This window comes from Equus przewalskii, chromosome 23 (genome assembly GCF_037783145.1).
Source record: "Equus przewalskii isolate Varuska chromosome 23, EquPr2, whole genome shotgun sequence".
Lineage (NCBI taxonomy): Eukaryota > Metazoa > Chordata > Mammalia > Perissodactyla > Equidae > Equus > Equus przewalskii.
The window spans coordinates 13,901,314-13,921,461 of NC_091853.1; the positions used below are offsets into that span (position 1 = coordinate 13,901,314).

Consider the following 20,148-nt stretch of genomic DNA (forward strand, 5'->3'; position numbering starts at 1 on the left):
TCCCATCACATTGTTAAAGGCGTATGCAGACCACTGGCCTCCCCTATCAGACGGTGAATTCTGGGAAGGCACGGGCTGCATCCTGTCCATCCCTGTGTCTCTCTGATGAATGAATTCACAGCCTCCACTCCCACCAGTAAGTAAAACACTTCCCCACTTTGCCGGGACTCGGCTCCTCTCTGTCCCAGGCTGACTCAGTTAGACCCTTTTTGGTGAGCTATTTGGCACCAAAGAGAGGTTGAACATCTTAATGGAGAGGAGACCAAACCCCATGCCCCCAGTGCCAGGCCTTCTTAAAGCTTAGTCCCAGAATTGTCACAGTGTCACCTCTGCTGCTGTCTATGGGTTAAAGTAAGCCACAGGCCCAGCCCAGATTCAAGGGGAGGGGACTCCACGAGGGCACAAGTACTAGAGACATGTTTCATCAGGGTGGCTCATCAGGGGTGGCCTGTGTGACACACTACCATGTGGCCCTCTCTGACTAGCATGAACACCAAAGGTCCACTCCTTGTATGAGAATGTGGTGCACTGTGTATACTCTTTAAGGGTGTGATCATGTAAAGGGTGACCAAATCTTTGAGCGCAATCCATTTCTGTGTTTTTAGGAAATAGTCAACAATCTAAAATTCTGTTAAGAATCAGTGGCCTACTTTTTTTGTGTGCGTGTGAGGAAATCAGCCCTGAGCTAATATCTGTACCAATCTTCCCCTTGTTTCTTGAGGAAAATTGTCACTGAACTAACATCTGTGCCAATCTTCCTCCACTTTATGTGGGATGCCACCCCAGAGTGGCCTGATGAGCGGTGCTAGGTCCATACCCAGGATCTGAACCTGCAAACCCGGGCTGCCGAAGCGGAGTGTGCAAACCTGACCACTACACCAACGGGCCGTCAGTAGCCCATTTTGAAAAAGCAAAGATCTAAGTTGAATTTTGGAGATCACCTCTTACACTTATCATTGTCTGTTAAAGAAATGGTGGAAAAGCATGTAACTCCAGATGCTAGAGCCCTTTTGAAAGTATTTACAATAATTTAGGTGCTAACTATAAAGCATTTGCAACACACACACACACACCAGCAAAATCGCGCTTCCAACTGAATTTATTAAAAGGCAAAACTTTGTAGAAAGTAACAGTCCTGTGCAGAACTGCCTGGAAACGGTCCTGGCTGAAAAGAGAGAGCCCCCGACACCTGCTGTGTTCTCACAGGAACCAGATGCCCGCCATGCAGGGGTGTGCAGACAGAATTCTGCAGGGGTGGGGGTCGGGCTAGAAGTCCTCTCTGATGCTTCCAGGATGAGGATCTGGTCCTGTGATGCCAGAGTTTGAGAGACTCCATGCTTGAGGAGGGGCCAGTGCCCGGAAAGGAGGCGAGAGGCGACATGCGCCCAGGGCCTGGGGAAGCACGCTCAGAGCTGGCGGGCGGGAACCCCCAGCTTCACCCAGCAACAGCGGCTCAAGCAGGAGGCTGGTGTGGCTTCTCCTGTGCTGTGACATCTGGGTCATTATTCCAGGCTTTCCCTTTCTTCTTTAGCTCTCATCACGGGGACCACGTGGCACAAGTAATAAAGTCTGCAGAGTGCCGAGGGAGAGCAGGAAGTACATAAAAAGCCAGGGACCATTAGGGGTGAGAGGTAAGTGGGCCCTGACAGCCGTGTAACCACGAGTATCCAGCCAGCGACCACACCAATAACAGGTCCGACAGCCTAACCAGGCCTGACAAGGCCACCGACAGCCACTCTAGGGCAGCTGTTGAGAGCTGTGCTGCTGCCCCGGGGGATGTGCTCCGGCTTCTCCCTGTTCTTGGGCTGGGGCAGTGGATTCTGTACTTATAAACTCACTCACTCCCTCTTTCCTCCAATCATGTAGCAAATATTTACTAAGACGCCATAATATGCTGGGCCCTATACTTGGAACTGAACACATGATGCTGAACAAGACGGTTTCTTTACTGTCAGCAGAGAGAAGTAAAGAAAGGGGCCAAGGACTTCATAACAACATTTATTACCATCTACAGAGCGCCTCTTTAGGGCCAGGCACTGAGGACAATTCCTTCATGTGTAATCCTGAGCGGCAGGTGTTACTCTCTCCGTTTTCCTGCGGTTGAGTAACTTGCCCATGGCCTCTGGCACTGAGGCCTCTTGTAAATAAGATTGCCTTCAGAGAGTGAAGCTAATGAGAATCAACAGTCCTTGACTGCCTTCTCAAAGATGCCGAGAGGGTCTCCATGAGTGGATGGCTGGGACAAGGTGGGGGTATCCATGTCCAGTCATGGACAGGAATGTGTGTTATCAGGAATGTTCTCATCATGAAGACACTGGAACCCTAAGGAGAGCTCTTCCCCCTGTGCTAAGAGAGAGGAGGGCGTTCTCAGGGAGCAGGGGCCTTGTCAATGCTATTTGGTGTGTCTGAGGCCAGAAAGCTGGACCCTGGGAGACCTGCGCAGCCTGCACTGGGAGGGCGCCAGGCTATCCGCAACCCCAGCCAGCTCCCGGCACTCACCGAGTACCTTCAGCTGCCAAACCCAAGCCCTGACAATTGGACAGGGGGCAGGGGTTGGGTAGGGGCTCACTGGGGCCCATCTCTGGGCAGGAGCAGCCCCTCTGAGAGGGACCCTGGGCTGGAAGGCATGGGCAGAACAGCTCTGGGCTTCTCCCTTCATGCCACAACGAACAGTGTGACTGACCTGCATGCAGCCTCAAAACCAGGAACACCCCTGTCCCCAGCACACCACACACTTTCTCTTTCCCTCCCTCAGGGTCTTCCCTTTCTGAACACCCCCTCTTCTGTGCTCCCCCACAGAACACAAATCGTTTGCAATTCGGCTAGTGCAACCACCCCAGCAATATAAATACATGGTCTAACCCTCGGTTGAAAGGTTAAGCTCACTTGGGGCTGAAATTCTGTGTCCCCAGCGTGCTTGGCCAGCCTGGGAGGGGCCTGTGAGAGGAGGGTCACACACACTGGGACACTTCATGCCGGGTCAGAGACAAGGGTTTATACACCACCACGTGTTCTCAGAACTCGTTTTATGCTGCCTCTACCGACGTTTCTCCTTGTTCTGGAAACTGGGCACTGCTCTTCCCAGGATACATTTCAGGTGCCTAAGAAAGTTCTGTTAAGCACATGGAATAATTTTATAGACAGAACCTGAGGGGAGTCCAGCACACTCTGAGGCATCACCTCTTCACGGGGCATGTGGTCAGCAGGGTCCAGAGGAGGCTCCAGCGGCTCAGACTGGCCTGTGAATCAGAGCCTGGTGCTAGGAAATTGGGGCTGGTAAGGGGGCTTCACAGAGCCTGGGGTCTAGACCCTTCTGCCCAAGCTTGGAACCAGCATAAAGTGTGCAAACGTATAACCAATTGCTAATAATAACTCCTAACTCTTGTTGAAGTCTTGGTGTGTGCATTTAAGCAGCACAACAGTCCTGTGAGATACATGTTATCATTTTATGCCCATTTTACAGATGAATTTATTTTACCATTTACCATTACGTTACATTAATTTATCATTTCACTTGACATTCTTCAAATGTCAGCCGCTTGTGTTTCTCTGTACCTGCTCCCCGGTTCCAAGCTCATCTGATTCAAACCCTGCCTCTTGTCGCCACTTTCATTCTTGCCCTTTGGCTCACCAGATCGCCTTCTCTCTTCCCGCTTCTCCACCTATCCAGATCCTTCCTGTCTTCTAACCGGCTGACCTCTGACCTCCCTGCCCCTGCCCCAGACCCACGCATGGTAAAGCCTGTCTCTGTCCTCTCTGGCATTGCCTGTCCCTGTTTTCTGTGTAGGTTCCAGGACACACCCCCTCTCAACCCCACCGCAATATTCTAGGAGAACAGCAGAGTGCTCATGTCCTCTTGGCCACTTTCAAAGAGCCTAGGGGCTATGAGTGGTGAGAGAAGGGTCCTCCCAGGGTGGGCTGGGGGTCAGAGTGGGGAGCAGGGGCGGCTGGGCCCCCAGAGGCCACAGGCCTGGCTCCCCCAGCCCAGGGACAGAGCTCACCGGGCTCTGGGGTAGAGGTGCTGGGCTGAGCTAATCTCCTAAATGGACGCAGGCTGTTGAGAGACAGGCTCTATTCCCTAATAGAATTTGCCCTCAAGTGCAATTTAATTTTCTCTGAGGCGGTCTCCAGCCCCTCTGCTACCCTCCCCCAGACAGACCCTCATTTCCCCAGCTTCCAAGGGGGAGCAGAGCACCTTCTCTCAGAGAAAAGAGGAGAGGGGCCTCCTCTGGGCTCTGTCTGGATCCTCCTTTGGAACAGCCCCACCCCACCCACCGCACCCCTTCCCCACCCTAGATGGGGGTGCTGCTCCCCTCCCAGACACTCTCTGACTGTCCTCTAGAGCCACCCGGGCTCAGCGACGACAGCCACTCCCAGGCTCCAATCCTCACCATGAAGGCAGATTCTTCTCCTGACCTCTGGTAAGTTCACTTCGAGAATTCTCTTTGTCCTGCTTCGAGTCAGGGGCCTGGAGGGGAAGTAGTCAGGAGGAGGGTGTGGGAGATACTGAGGTGAGAGGGTATGGCCCCACGTGTACACACACTCAGGCCCCAGCGCAGAGGTAGGAATCAGCTCAGAGCCCCATGGTTTGGGGCAGACCCCGGCTCTGGAGCCCCCGGAGACCCCCCTGGCTCAGCAGAGTTCTCCTGGGGCTGTTTTTCCTCCAGGACTCCCAGATCTCCGACTACGGTGCCCTGAAACCTGGCTCAGGTCACTGGGAGTAGGGGAAAATGGGGATCTGAGTTCTGAGTTCTCCTTTCTTCCTCCCTGCTGATTTCAGGGTGGAAGTGAGGCAGCATCTCCAGAAGCTGCATTCCATCTCTTTCTCTGGGACCCCCTTGGGCTGTGACAGGGGCTCCCGGAGGTCTGTGCAGGTTCATGCCTGGCCTGTGCCGGTGGTCATGGGCTTCCCCCACATCCTCCATCCCCAGCAGGGACGGGCAAGGACAACAAAGAGCACTCTGGGGGAGGGGAGCAGAGGAAAGGGGTGGGGCCCCCAGGGATTAGCTGAGGTGGCTTTCAGGGAAGGCAGGAAGCCTCGGGGCACAGAGCGGTCCCTGCACTTCAGGCAGTCCTATGAGCATCCTCTTTATCTGGCAAGCCTCGGAGAGGGAGCACTAACATTCCTTTTTCTTTGCCTTGAAAAGAGCAGAGGGTGGGACCAAGGATGACGGAGAATGGATGGGTGGCAGGTCAGGGTCAACTGCAACGGGGAGATGGTCATTCTTCAGGCACAGCCACCTGCTCAGTCCCCGCCAGCTCTCTTGTGCAGCTGAGGTCTCTTCATCAGTGTGTGGGGCCCACCTCTTGCGGGGCTACATTTGTGGGCATCCTCCCCTCTCATTTACCCAGCAAATGCTTATTAGTCCCTTACTCAGTGCCAGAAACTATGCTAGGTGCTAGGAGGAAAAGGGACAACTGTACACATGTGTGTGCATATGTGTGGTACGTGTGCGGTACACACAAGTCAAAATGCCCTAGAACAGCACTGTCCACCAGAAATATAATGCCAGCCACTTGGGTAATTTTAAACTTTCTGATAGCCATGTTAATAGAAGAAATAAATGACATTAATAATAGATTTTATTCAACTCACTATATCCAAAATATTATCATTTCAACATGTAATAAAAGTTTTAAAAATCTTAATGAGATATTTTACATTCTTTTCTTTGTATTCAGTCTTCAAAGTCCAATATGTAATTTACACTTATAGCACATCTCATTTCTAACCAGCCAGATTTCGGTCCTCAGTAGCCACATGTGACTAGTGGCTACCGTATTGGACGGCGGAGTCCTAGCCTGTTCCCACACAGTGTGGTCCACAGGCCAGCAGCATCAGCATCACCTGGCAACTTGTTAGAAATGCAGAATCTCAGGTCCCAGACCTGCTGAATCAGAATCTATATTTAAACAAAATGCACAGGAGATTTATGTGTGTAGTAAATCTGAGCGGCGCTGGGAGCAGGGGCAGGGGAACAGAACGGACAGTCACAGAGCATTTGCCTTAGGAGCTTTTCATACTGGATCTCAAGTGGTCCTCCAACCACCCCTTCTCAGGAGAATGACCTAAGTTTTAGCATCACCAATTAACCCAGGAAAACAGAGGCTTGGAGAGTTTAACTTCTCAGAGCCATAAAATAGATGTAGAGCAGATGCAGGATTGATGTCTTCTGTGAAATGTTTCCTTGGGAGAGGTCTTAGGGAACTCCTTTGCCCCCTGAAAGCTCTCAGTATTGCTTCCTTGACCAGTCATAGACAGTGTCCTGGTCACTTCTCTGTGGACCAATATATTTAAGCAGAAAGTTTGGCGACCAAAGGCAAGCCCTCCTATGGTGAGCCAGGGCTGTGAAGAGAGGAGAAAGCCAAGCAGCGAGAGATGTAAAAGGGATCCTTGTCCTTATACCTAATGATAGCTGACAATTATAGGGGACCTTCTATGTGCCAGGCCCAGTGAGAACAGCTGTGGCCCTACTGTGACAATACAACCAGGCAGGTACCGTTACTATCCCCGTTACACAGATCACTAACTGGAGGCTCAGAGTGGGTCACCCTCTAGCAGGCATCGATGCTGAAGTCCATTTGGTTCCAGAGCCGGGAGTCTGACCCCTGCGTTACCACTTCTCCCACAAGCCTGCTGTTGCCTGGGCCCACATCTAACACATCCACATTTTTTGGTTGTAAGTCAGTTCCTGAGTGGAAACTGCTGAGTTAAGCTCCTCCAGTAAAAACCTTCCGCCAAGATGATGACGGGGTTGTTTTATAGATTAGCCTTGACACCTGCAGCTATTTTCAAATGGAGCCAGCTAGACTGTCCACCCCTCCTCCTCCCCATTTATAGCCTCCTTTTTAGAGGCTGAGAAAACAGATCCTCTGGTTGGAGGCCGTGGGGATGGAGCCCTAGTCTAGCTGTGCAGACAGCTCTACCTCTCTGCACTCTGTTTCCTCATCTGTAGAGAGGTCGTGATAGGATGTGCCCTACTTACCTTGTGAGGCTTCGGTGAGGAAAGGTATGTGAAGACCCTTGACAAACTGTAAAGCACTATGAAGATGGTGGCACAGAGATCACTCGTGGATTCAGGAGGCCTCTGAGCCCTGGAGATTGAAGAGCGTAAACAGGGAAGGGAGAAAGCGTGTCGGCTGTGCAGCATCTGGAGTCCAAGTTCTTTCTTTAAATAAACTTGGACATTGTCAACTTTAAAAACAAAGAGCACAGTTTCAGGTTGTGGGCGGAGTAGCCTCTGAGGAGAAGAAACAGAACTGAGCATCTCAGGGTGACGGTGACGAGGAGAAGCTGTCTGGGGAAGCAGGCAGAGGGAGGGAGCCATCTGATTTCTACTGATTATTCACCACTGCCACCATGACATGGGTGCCTTCTGTGTGTTCAGCGCTGGGCTCTGGGGTAGATATGCATTATCTCTAATCCAACCAGCACCCTACAGTGTCTGGGGGTTTATCCCCATTTTACAGATGAGGAAAATGAAGTTGGCAAGGTTATGTAGCTTGCCCTGGATGTCAGGAAGGACGGGGCTGGGTTTGAGCCCTGATGGTGACCCACTGCACCAGAAGGTTCTTTTCAGGGAAACCCTCTTCCGCCATCACCCAGCTGTAGCTTCCTGTCCCCTTTGCTTGTCCCAAGCAGAGGGAAAGGTGCCTGTCTCCACGATGGAGCAGGAGCTTTTCAGAAGACAGCTAAAATTTCACCCAGCGAGCGATTCGAGCACATTGACCTCACCTTGTGACCACGTTGTAAGAGCAGGTCTCCTCCACTCCCAAAGGGGGAAAAAACTCAAAGAATAGCCCCACAATCAGAGGGCTCCCTCCTTCCCAACTAAAATTTTTAGGAAAGAAGAGCTCCCAAGTTCTAGTCTTTGAAAACATCCAAGAGAGTTTCTTGTCCCCGGATTTCTCCCATAAATATAAAACAAGAAAAAGAAAAACAGGCAAAATACTACAGAGGGGACACAATAATGACGTCAGCCAACACTTCTGGGGAAAAGCTTCCTGGGTTCTTCAAGTGACCCCTGTGAGGACAGTGCTCTCATCACCCCATTTAGACAGTAAGAGACAAAGTAAGGAACTGCTGAGGTTACCCCAATTAGGATGTATCTAAGTTGTGATTTGCATGTGGGTACTCTGAGCCCAGAATCCAAACATTTGCTAAACCGTTCTCTGACCACCTCCCAGCACAAGGAAGGCAGATGCACCTGCGGAACTTTGCTGACACTATTTGACAGGAAGGCTCGGAGTCCGGGAGCAAAGTAAGCTATGGACTCTGTGCACTTGGCACTCCAGGTCATTGTCTTCCAGGGCCTATCGAGGAGCTGGCACACAATAGATGCTCAATGAATGCCTGAATTAAGAAATGATCTAAGATACTCTGAACTTTTGATGAGAAATAAAGAAAATAAACTCTGAGATTAGCACAAGACCAAATTCCCTAATTTATTCCCCCGTTGCCCATGCACACAGGCCATGGAGTGTGATGGCTATACAGAAGGATCTCAGAGGACTTGGCCTTGCTGGGTAATGTACTCCACGTGGACCCACCACCTAGCTGTGCCCAGGGACCTTCAAATAAGAGTTATTTGAGGATGCCGGTGCTACTGGCAAAGATAGAACCAGACTATCTGTGACCATATGCTGGCCCCACTGCTTATTACCTGTGCAACCTTGGGCACATCACTGGACCCCTCTGTGCTTCAGTTTCTTCACACGTAAAATGAGGATAATAATAGTATCTGCCTCAAAGGATTTGTGAGGATTAAATGAGTTAATACATATGGAGCACATAGAGCCGTGCTGGCGATGTGTTAGCTATTGCCACTTTTCTTCCTCCTCTAAGGATCCCAACATCCTTTTCTTATTCTGTTTCTCAGCCACTCTCTGACTCAGAGTCTTATCTTGAGAGTTCGATGCCCCAGTACAGGACCATCTCTTCCATGTCCCTTAAATTCCTGTGTCAAGGACACAGGGCAGGTTTAAGATGAGCAGTAACTGCCTTCTGATCGACATCCTAGAAGAGAGAGATCCCTGGAAGGTTCTGGGAAGAGAAGGAGACAAATGACGAAGTGATGGGCTCACGAAAGGGGCCTGTGACAAATGACTGGAAGGACCGGGTGGACAGATGGAGAAGAGCAAAGGCCCCTGTCCTTTTATTGGAGAACTCCCTGTGGCTCCCTGGACAAGACAGTGGCTCCCCAGGGGCCGGGCTGAGGGTTGGTCTCCCTGGTTTTCTCTGCTGAGATGAATAATATGGACCAGGGCAGAGGGTCTCTATCAATCTAGCCCAGCAGAAAAATGAATGAAAATTGAATTCCCCAAGGAGAATCGGGGAGCTGTTATCCAGACAGAGATAAATCAAAGGATGCCACAGAGACGGGGGAGAGCAGGTTTCCAACAGCAGGAGAATAATTAAGGAAACAGTTTCAAAATGCAAATGATAAAAGAGAGTTTGAGAGGAATGAGGACAAGGAGGAAATGATTGGAGATGTGGTGGCGGGGAGCAGGGGCGGTGGGTTGGGTCCTCAGTAGAGAAAGAGCTAGGGTTCAGGATTCCTGGCGTCGGAGGGTGAACTCGCCCACTCTGTGAAGCGCCTAGATGCAAGGGTTAGAAGACACATGAGTCTGCTGTGCGGATGGAAAGAGCACCAGATTGGGAGTCAAGGCTGGATTTAATTTCCAGTTGGCTCTGCAACTTATTAGCAGTGTGACCTTAGGCAAACCACTTAACCTCTCCTTTTCCCGATAATCATACCCAAGCCCAGACATGATTATGAAGAGCAAATGAGATAAAATATGTGGAGGAACTTTGTAAAATGTAAAGTGCTAGACAAATGCAAGCTATAGCCATTTTCCTAAATTGGGTTTCTGGAGATTCTTCCCTCAGCATCGGACCCACTGACATGTTGGGTTTCGTTCCCAGAAATATAATGTGTAAATGTCCAGAAAGTACTAGCTCCTCTTACAGAATATAGACCAACTGCCCTGACAGAACTTAGACCTGGGGAAAGCCACATCACCGCTGGCCCATCCTCTGGTGCCCACCCTCCAACTGAGTTGTAGCTGAAAGGCACAGGTCTGAAGTCAGCTCTGAGGACCATTGCTCCTGAGAGGTCACCTGCCAGCCCTGGGCATCTTTCAGGGAGAAAAGCCTTGCTAAGTCAGCTCAGAAGTTTAAGTCCAAATAGATCTAACTAATGGTCTTCCTGTGGGATTCAGCTACTCCCCCATTCTCTGGGAGGTAGAGCCTAGCTTAGCCTCTGTTAGCCTCGGTTTTTTCATCCAAGTAGTATAATAATAACACTGAGTTGTGAGGAATAGATGGAATGATGCAGGTAGAAGCACTTACCTTGCTTGGTGCCTGGCACAGTTTTAAACTTCCAATAAATGTTGGTTTTTATTATTACCACCATATGCTATTATATTGTTACTATCAGCAGCAATAGGCACTAAAAAAATCTATTTAAGGAAAACTTTTTATTGGGGTTTCATTAGATGGGAAAGCCGAGGCCCCAGAAGGGAGATGAAATGCCTTGGCAGATGTAGATGTTAGTGGGAGAGCTTGGGAATGGGACCCAGCTCATACAAGAAGGCAAATGCCTCTGGAAAAGTCTTGGAATGTGGAATGGGCATTTATTAGCTGAGCTGCATGGTGTGTACCTGTGGGAACACGCAGGGGTGCAGGGCAGCTGCTGCCCGCAAGTGTAAGAACTGAGAGCCAAGTGGACTTCCCTGGGCTCTTCTGCCATTGGCTCCAGGTGAAAGTGGCATTGCCTGAATTGGCCCTGGGCACAAAAGAGCCCCAACCACAGTAATGCTGCCCCTCACCCAGAGACAGGCTAGTGACATGCAGCAAGAAGAGGGCAGGACCTGGGCAGGCTCATCCCTGGGGAGCAGGAGCTGCAGAGGGGATCTTAAAAATAGAATTTTAAATTATAAAAATAATTCCCACATATGCTCTCCATTTCACTGCATACAAATATTTATCTTTTAATAATATTACTGAAAAACTATAACCACTTTATAGAAAATCTGGAAAGGAGAAAAAAGAAAAACTTCCATAATACATCTCCCTGGTATACTTTTGAATAGCATTTTGATATATTTCCTTCCAATTTTTTCCCAATGTTTTTTAAAACAATTTTTATTTGTTTTTTCTGCTTTATAAATGAATGTGCTCACTGAGGAAAGTGAAAAAAGCAAAAAGAAGAAAATAAAAATACTCACTGTACAGATAACCACTTTTATATTTTATCACATTTTTTCTATGTTACTTTTTTAGGTAATTGTTCTAAAGTTCATACTGTTTCATATTCTCTTTTTTTCTACTTCGTAATACATCTCAAACACTTTTCTACATTATTAAACGTCCTTCTGTTGTATTTTCTAATGACTATATAACATTTCATTTTATTTACTCTAACTTATTTAATAATCCCCCATTGTTGGATATATAGGTTATTCTCTTTTTTAAATGTTATAAACATCCTTGCAATTATATCTTTATAAATAATCTTGATTATTTTCTGTGGATAAATTTCTATATGGATTGGGTCAAATCCATCACATTCTTAGGCTATAAAACATATTGCCAAGATGCCCTTAGAAGACACTGTTCCTCTTTGTATCCCCACCAGAAAACTTTTTTCTAATTTCCTCACACCCTAGTCAACAATGGGTGTTATCACTGCTTTTATCTTTGACTAACATTTTTACATACTTACAATCATACAATATTGCATCCTGCTTTTTTAAAATGTGTTATTTCACAAGCATTCCCATATTGCTAGGTTTCATAATTAGTTTCCATAATTGTATAACATACGACCAAGCAAATTTAATATACTTCACTAAACCACTTTTGTTGCATATGTAGGTTATTTTTCTCCAAAACATGACAACAAAGAAGATGCTGTAATAAGCATCCTCACGTAGGAAACTTTTTTCCAAATTTTATTTCCATGGAATAGACACTCAAAAGTGGAATTACATGAGCTAAAGGGTATGAAAAATTTATAGGTTTGATACATATTGCCAAATTGCTTTCCAAACGGATTTTAGAGTTGATAAGCACACCAGCAATATTTGTGAGAGTACCAGTTTCGAAGCACCTTCACCAGCACTGAATGCTACGATTTTTACCCCGAGTTGGTCGTTTAACAAAGAGGTATATACTGAGATGTTTTGTTTTGCATGTCTTTGCTAACAAGGCTGGCATTTCGTCGTGTTTGTTTACTAGCTATATCTTTGTAGAAAACATTTTGTCAAACACAGAAAATATCACCGGGTTCTTTGCTTTTTTCTGGCGCGCTAGAGTCAGTTCGCAGGTAAACAGGGGAAGAGATGATGCCAACCCAGTACCAGGACACACAGAAGTCACTGTGACTTCACTGAAGACAAATTCTAAGCGCAGAGGGCCACGCCATCCTCCCCCACCCTCATGGTCGTCCTTCATCAACCCTGGGGGTCCCTATTTGGGGACAACGCCAGGGGAAAAAGCAAGGGAACGCTGGAATGCCAGAGAGGGCACACAGTCCCCCTTCCCATCCGAGCTGGACCCCACTAGGCTGGGAGGACACGTCTGTCTAGTCTCTGGAACGAAATTCAGGATGGGGGTGTCGCGAGGACTAGGAGACAGAGAGCCACTGGGGTCTGTGGCAGGGGGGATGGGTTTCCCGCTCCTGCAGTCGGGCGGCGTCAGAGCATCTGTGGAAGCATCAGAGAACCTCCGCGGAGACCTGTCCCGGCGGTGGGCCTTCTGAGTTATTTCCTCCAGGAACTTGCGTTGAGAATTTGTTTGTGTGTGTCTTGTAAACAAAATAAGCAACACCCGTCCCTTCGCTGGTTAGCTCCGGGTGTCCGAGAGAGCGCTGCCGTCCACCACGCACGAGGTCGGGAACTGTTCGAAGTGCCCGCGGTTGCAGCGGGCGTGGCAGAGCGGTCTCTGGGGATCGAGGGCACGACGGAGTTGAGCGGACGCGGGAAGAACCGCCCGGGAGGCCCCGCCGGCGAAACGCGCGAGGCCCGGACGGGGCGGAGGAGGAGGGAAGAGCGGACTCAGGGCTGCAGGCCGCGGCGTGCGGGGGCGCGCACAGGGGGCCCGCGCCCCGCCACCTTCGCGCGCAGCCCCTGGCCGCCTTCCCCGGCCCGCCGCCGCCCGCTGCGTGACTCGCGCGTTCCGGACCGAGTACGGGCTGTCCCTGGCCCAGCCTCAGCCAGACGCGGGGGAGAGACAGCAAGGGCTGGGAAGCGCCGGCGGGAAAGGAATTGGCCAGAGGAGAAGAGGAGGAGGATAAGGATGGAGTCATCTGGTTACGGAGCGCGCTCGGTCCGGCGGAGAGAAGCCCGGGACCGAGAGCGCGCGAGGGAAAGACACCGCTGGGCGGCCCGGGCCTCGGGAGGGTCTGCCCCGCCCTTCCTCGCCTGTTGGTCCCAACGGAGGGGCGGGGAGGAGAGCCGCTGGCTGGAGCCAGAACCCCCAGACGACCTCGGAAACCTGCGGGCGCCGGGCGCCGCCGTCCCGGACCGCCCGCTGCCGCGGCCGAGCCAGCCGCAATATTTATACCGGGGCGCGAGCCCGCACCGCGGGCAGCCGGGGAACGGGCGCGAGGCCCCGCCCCGCTCCGTGCCGCCCCGCCCTCCTGCGCGGCCGGCTCCCCTGGGGCTCCAGGACCCCCTCTCCGGCCGGGGTCCGCCGCCCGCTGCCGGGTCGGGGGATTGGCTGAAGGGCGGGCCTCCCTGCGGAAAGCGACGTCACGGCTGCTCCTGCAGTGTGAATGAATCAAAATGCCTGGGTGACCGCGGCCTCCCCGGCGGCCGGCACGCGAAGGGTGGAGGGGGAGGGGGAGAGAAGCGGGCGGGGGAGGGAGGAGGGGAAAAAAGCCAGAGCTGCAGCAACGGCGTCTCCTCAACCCGGGATGTGCACCAACCCGGGAGAACGAGATCAAAGGGATTTGAAACAGACTGAGGACTGGCGGGGGGAGGGGGCCAGCCAGCCTGTGGAATCCTCCCGGAGAGGCGGAGGGTCCGGCTTCCACCGTGACTTCGGCGGCCTGGTTGGGTTTTTTATTATTATTTTCAAATTTCTGAATCCAGCTTGAGCAAGAGAGCAAGAGATCTCCGTAGACTGCGACTCGCTGGCTCTCGCTCCGAGATGATGCAGAGCGCATCTGTCCCCGCGGAGGGGGCTGTCAAGGGGCTCCCGGAGATGCTTGGTGTGCCGATGCAACGTAAGACTCCCCCCTTTCTCGCTGATTTAATTTGATAACAAGACAGCCAGCACCCTTGGCCATTGCGGGGCGAGCCAGTTGCTGTGCGGAGCCTAGACCGAAGGGGCCGGGTGGGGCGAGGGGCCGGCGGCCTGGGGGCAGAGGCAGTCAGAGGGCAGGGGCACCGGCCAGAGTGTGTTTGAAGGCCCTGGCTCTTGGCTTTTGGGGCCGAAAGTGAAAGCCTTGCGGATCATGCTCGAGGCGAGCCAGGGGTACCTCACCCCGCATCCCCAGCCCCATGGCTTTTCTAGGAGCGTTGGGGAGAGTGATGTCTGGGGACACGAGGGGAAGGAGCTGCAGGCCAGGCCTGAGGGCTGGGGTGGTCCCCCCAAGTCATTCTCCCCCTCCTCCTCGGGGCTACGGTCAAAGCTCCCAGTACCGCTATGCAACTTCACCCCAGCTGGCGGGAAGTTGGAGAGCGCGTCCCCCGCCCCCAGGGCTGGCGGCGCGGAAGCCCAGGCCACACGCTCTGTCCCCGCGCGCAGGGCGTGCGCGCCTGGTGCGTCTTCAGCTGCTGCTACCCGCTGCGCCCGCCGCCTGCGCCGCCAGGGACTGCCTGCTCCTAGTGAGAAAGTCCACTCGCCATATTCCAGCTAGCCGAGGAATGCAGGGGAGGGAGAAGAGCCGGGACGAAGTTATGAACTCGGGGTACAGCCGTTGCGCAGGAGAGGGCAGGTTCTCAGGATGGCTTGGACTCGGAAGGGGAGAGACAAGGATGCGGGGCGCTTCAGTCGCCCGCCCGCCGGCTTTCTTTCCCGCGTCCGAAATTAGCAAGGCGGCTGCAGCTCGGGGAGTGTTTATCCTCAGGTCTCTGCGTTTGTGTGGGTGTGTGCGCGCAGGGGTTTTTTCAGAGAGAATCTGTCTCTGTCTCTCACTCCGGAACAGAGTCTCGGATGGAGAATCTGCGCCAAGCAGGTCCGGGGGCGTCGCGCGCGCGTGGCGGGCGCCGCGTGTGTCCTGTGCGTCAGGCTCGCGGGCTCTGCGGAACGCCCCTGGGCACCGTGGGGAGACGAAGGGTTCCTTCACTCCGCTTGCCAAGGGGCCGTGCTTCTGCCTGGGACTTCTCTAGTGGAGCGGTCGCTACATCCTCGAGGTTTAAGCAAGGATCGGCTCATCCACGGAGGTGCCTACCTGCGAACTAGGGCGCACGAGCGCGCCCTCCTTCCCCCCGGCTCTCCAAGGCAGGGTTTCTGCCCTGGCCGTGTCTCAAAAGGGCAGGCTGGCGAGCGTGCGTCCCAGGCTTCCCTGGGAAGTTTTTGAGAAGGGACTAGAAGAGGACAGCTTCACCCAAACCTATTTAGATTGTTTCTTGATTCTCTCCTGCAGTTATCTTTTGTGTCTTTTTTTGTCAACTGTTAGCAAACAGTTCCACGGCTGCGCCATGCCTTGGGGAGTTTACTGCTGACTAAGATGTGTTCGTAGAGGACGTTGGGGGTTCACTGCCCCCTTACGCCCCCCCCCCCCCCACACACACAGGCAGGGAGGGAGCGGGCTCTCAGCCCCTGCAAGAACCAAAACACAGACTCTGGCAAAGGGGCTCCAAGTCCTTAAGCTGACTGTGGCTCTGCTCGAGTGAGAGGGGTGTGTGAGTGGGCGCAAGGCGTGTGTGACTCCAGTCCTTGTTACGCCGTGCGTCTCTGCGTTTACAGTTGTGGTCCGTAGGTGGCCTGTTAGGACTGCAACCGAGGATGCTGTGCTCTGCTCCGACGGCCTTTCTTGGGATGCAGACACACTCTCTCAGATTGTCACTTTTTGCTTCTCTTACTCAGAGACAACTTTGATTTCGACGTCGGGAACGCGATTTCCTAAAATGCCTAGAACTCGCCTTCAGAGCTCCATTGCGCCAGGGCTCCCAGTCTGGGTTTCTCCTGTGGAAAACTTAATGAGGTAGAGAAGGGGACTCTCGTCCCGTCGGCCCAGGGAGGCGAGGCCGAACCAGGAGCAAGTGGTCTGTCCTTCCTTTTGTCTTGCCCTGGTTCTGTGGCCTCGAGTGGAGGAGGCACCAGCCCAAACTGAGGGACCCAATGCCTCAAGACTTGGGGATCCCCATTTGTTTTCCTTTGGGGATGTGTGTGGGTTGCACTCACCCCCTTGCAGCGGATGTGGCCCCTGGCTCTTAGGGTGTTGGTGCTGGGAACCAAGTAGAGGTGGGGTGTGCTTCCCTCACATACACATACAGCCATTCATTTTCTGGGACATGGGGCCCAGTGGCCTAAGAACTCCATGTGGGGGTGGGGATGGGGGACAACCCTTGGGCCTCTGGGAGGAAGAAGGGTACTTTCAGGTCTGCCTGTGTTTAAACCTGGGCAGGGGGCCAACAAAAATTCTCTCCCACCGGGGTCCCACCAACCTGCCAACTGGAAGGTTTGAGTTGCCCCCCCCCCTCCTCCACACACACACACATGTTGGGCTTCTTCACTATGAGCCACCACAAATGGAGCACTTGGGGCGCAGATCTAGGGATCCCCTAACCTCGGTGCCTCTGGTGCCACGGCCTCTAGGGGCATTTTAGAAGGAGTTTGAATCCAGTTTGTTTCCTCGGCAGTCAGAATATTCTTTTGCTTATTTGGGGATGGGTGAGGCGCATTCCCTCCAGGAAACCGGCAAGTAATGTAATAATTTCTCTCTCTTGCCGGCCTTCTCCCTTACACTCTGGCCCCCGCCGCCCCCACTGCTCGCTCCCGGGCAGACTCGTGGTCAGCGCGGTCGCCCTCCTCCTGCTTCACCCCGCAAAGGTTGGGGGCCGGGCCGATCCTCGTGGTTCCAACAGCCCCGGGGCGGCCCGATCGGGCCCGCGCCCTGCTCGGACTTCCCGGGACAAGCTTGGGGGTCTGCATCGGTTTGAGGGGCGTCGGTCTGGGCAAGAAGCTCGGGAAGAATCGGGCGGGAGGAGGCTGGGAGCGATCCTGAGAGCATCTCGGCGTAGAGAGGAGAGCACCACCCCCTTGCTCTCGGACCCGACAGGGCAGCCGGGCAGCTCCGCTCCCGCCTCGGGTTAATGTTTTCTAAGGAATACAAAACTCTGGCTTCTTGCCCTGAGTGGCAGGAGGTGGCACCCTCGGGGTCGTGTCCAGCACGGGCCTCGGACCCCCTTGAAAGAGTTCGGTGGTTTTTTCCGGCCGAGTGGATAGGTTCAGAAGGAGACCTCGTCCTAAGCTAGTGGGTGCCGGCTACTCGGCCCATGATTTAGGGTCGCGGATCTTTCCCGTTTTGGGCACCGTCTGCCTCCGCCCGGGTCGACTTCTCCGCCTCCCTCGGGGCTGCAGGAACGCCAAGGTCCGAGTCCGCACAGCGCCGGACCCCGGGCAGCGCTGGTGCGGTGAGCGCCTCCCAAGCCCGCCCCGAAGTTCTTTCCTCCCGGAATTCAACAATCTCCTCCCCACCCCCGTTCCCGCATCTGGGTCCTGCTGGCCCTCTTGCGGGCCAAGACGACTCTGAACCGTGCGGGACATACCGGGAGGTGGGCGTTTTAGCTGCCCCTTGCCCTCGGTTTTGGCCCATCTCCTACGTAGTCTCCCGGGGCACCGAGGGAAAGGACGACCGACAGCGGCGGCTCCCCGAATTGCTGGCTGGAGAGCGGGCTGACTCGAGCAGGAGGAAGGAGCCACCCGCTCGCTCGGTCCAGGCTGGGGGTGGTAAATGGGGAGCAGGCTTAAGGCGTCTCCTGTTCCTTCCTTGTCCCCTAAAATATCTACTTCTTGCAGCTCTTGCGAACCCCGACGCTGTGGGAAATGGGTATTTGATTTTGTATTTGGTAGAATCTGGGTGAAGGACTTCTCTGGGACGTCCCACTATCCTTTCTTCCCTTCCTGGGGCTCCTGCGGGGTGCATGGGGTAAATTTCCCAGCTCCGTTCGTGTCAGAATTCGCGGCCCCGATGTTACCACCCTCTTACAGGCCGTTTCTTACCTGGTGGAATGGACTCATTTCCCGGACCGAAAGTTTTCTCAAACTCTGGAGCAGCGATTCGCTGTTCTTTCCATTCTTGCCTTTTCTCGTGATGCCGGGGGTAAAAATGAAAAAATAGATATATATACACATACACAAAGAGAGATACTGAGATTCTAGCAGATTCCCATCCAGAAATTCAAACAGCAGCCCCCAAAACTGCAAACCTCCTTCCCCGCATCACAGAAATATTTTTAGGCGAGAGCCAACTTTTAAAGGTCAGACTGGCTGTCCCCGCTAGTACATTAGGGCCTCGCAGGTTGGGGATTCGGATTCTCTAAGCGCGAGGATCCAGCCCCAGTCTCGGGCCAGAGCTGCGCACCACCCAGAAAGCAATTTGGAGAAACCCGGGTGACCGCGGCAACGCCACGCTTGGGGCGGCAGATGGCCAAGGGCGCCCGCCGGGCGAGCGGGCTCCGGCCTCCTGCGTTCCACTGCCTCAGATCAGAGAGGGCAGTGAGGGTGGAGGGGAGCCCTCCTGGGAAGCCGCAGTCCCAGGGCGCTCAGGGCGCGGAATTGACGATTTAACCAGGACAGGAACAGGCAGGTGGGGCGGGGGAGGGGCGAAGGTCTGCATCGAGTGGTCCCCAGTGTCCAGGGAATACGGAAAGTTGGGACTGAGAAGAGGAAGGAAGACCTAACTTGAGTTGGTCGTGGTCCAGCCTGGCAGAAAACCAGAGCCAGGCGGGGCTGGGAGGGAGCGGCGTCCACGGGTCTGGGAGCGCGACCTGCGTGACCTCGCCGCGACCGGGGCAGAGGTCCTCCTCCGCCCCGCGGGCAGGGGCCGGCCTGGGTGGCCCGGACAACTGCCGATGAACCCCTTCAACAAGCGTTTGCTGCCCACCTGCCGGCGGCGCAGGGTGCTGAGCGCTCGCTCGACGCGCACCCTGGGATTTTGAGGTCTTGCCGATGGAGGCAGGTGCGGACAGGGCGGCTCTTCAGGGAGAGCCGGCTTTGCGCACACCGCCTCCCGCAGCCCAGGGTGGAGGTCGTATTTGCGAAGGGACCAAGGGAGGGACGGCCTCTGCGTCCACCGCGCACATCCTTCGGCATTCCTGCGCCTCGGCCCTTTCCCTCCATCCGCCTTGCCCGTTCCTTTGCTGCCTTACTCTCCTGAGCGCCACTGAGCGAGCTGGGATAGGCCAAGCCGGGGACCCGTTTCCTGCCCCTTCGGAGAGGTGGCAGACTTTTTCCGCAGGGAAAGGCGCGGTGGGCGCGAGCGCGGACAGCGCGCCCAGAGAGGGGAGGCCGGGGTGAAACCTCCCTTCCTCCCCAGACCCATTTCGCGCCAAGCTTTTGGGAAGACAAAACTAAACCCCAACGCCGGCGGCACGAGCCTTTCGGTGACTTTTTAACCCTTGGAAAGCGGTTCTCGCATTTTGGGAGCGGCTCCTGCGCACAGCCTGGAGGCAGCGAGCGGGTCCGCGCGCCCTGCTGGAGTTCGAGCCTCGGCTCCCGGCCCTGCTTCCAGAGCTTGGCGGATCTGGACGAGCGCGCGAAACGTGGCAGGCTCGGGAGCCGAGGTCTCTACCTGGGCAGCCGAGGAAGTAAATGAAATTCGACCCGGGGAGGTTGTTGATGACTGTGCGCCCGGGAAGGCGAAATGGCGCGGGCCGCAGGTTGCGCCCGCGGAACACGGGAAGCCGCGGCTGGCCTGGGACCCAGGCGCTCAGAGGTTGGCTTCTTCCAGGATGGGGTTTTTTCTTTTTTAAAACTTGTTTTTAGAGGCCAGGCGAATGTCGTTTAAAGGGATCTGAAGAGTGAAACTAAGCATGAAGGAGAGGAGTTACCAGGAAAGCCAGGGCGGGATGAAACCGGGAGCGGCGGGAAGTTACAGGAGGGAAGAGCAGAGCTAGGTGTGCCTGCCTCCCGACACGCCACAAACAAAGCGAGGTTAAGGCAAGAATGTGGGCTGAATGCTCTGGGGATTA

The 20,148-nt window shown here is 53.8% G+C and overlaps 1 protein-coding gene across 1 annotated transcript in view; it reads left to right on the forward strand.

Annotated features, from left to right (window-relative positions):
• Positions 1–13,653: 13,653 nt before the first annotated feature.
• Positions 13,654–20,148, forward strand: part of LHX4 (LIM homeobox 4) — a 43,381-nt gene continuing 36,886 nt past the window's right edge. The window contains exon 1 of the mRNA XM_008543656.2: positions 13,654–14,231. Within this exon, the coding sequence (XP_008541878.1) occupies positions 14,156–14,231 (76 nt within the window). The 5' untranslated portion in view covers positions 13,654–14,155. The remainder of the gene's footprint in view (positions 14,232–20,148) is intronic.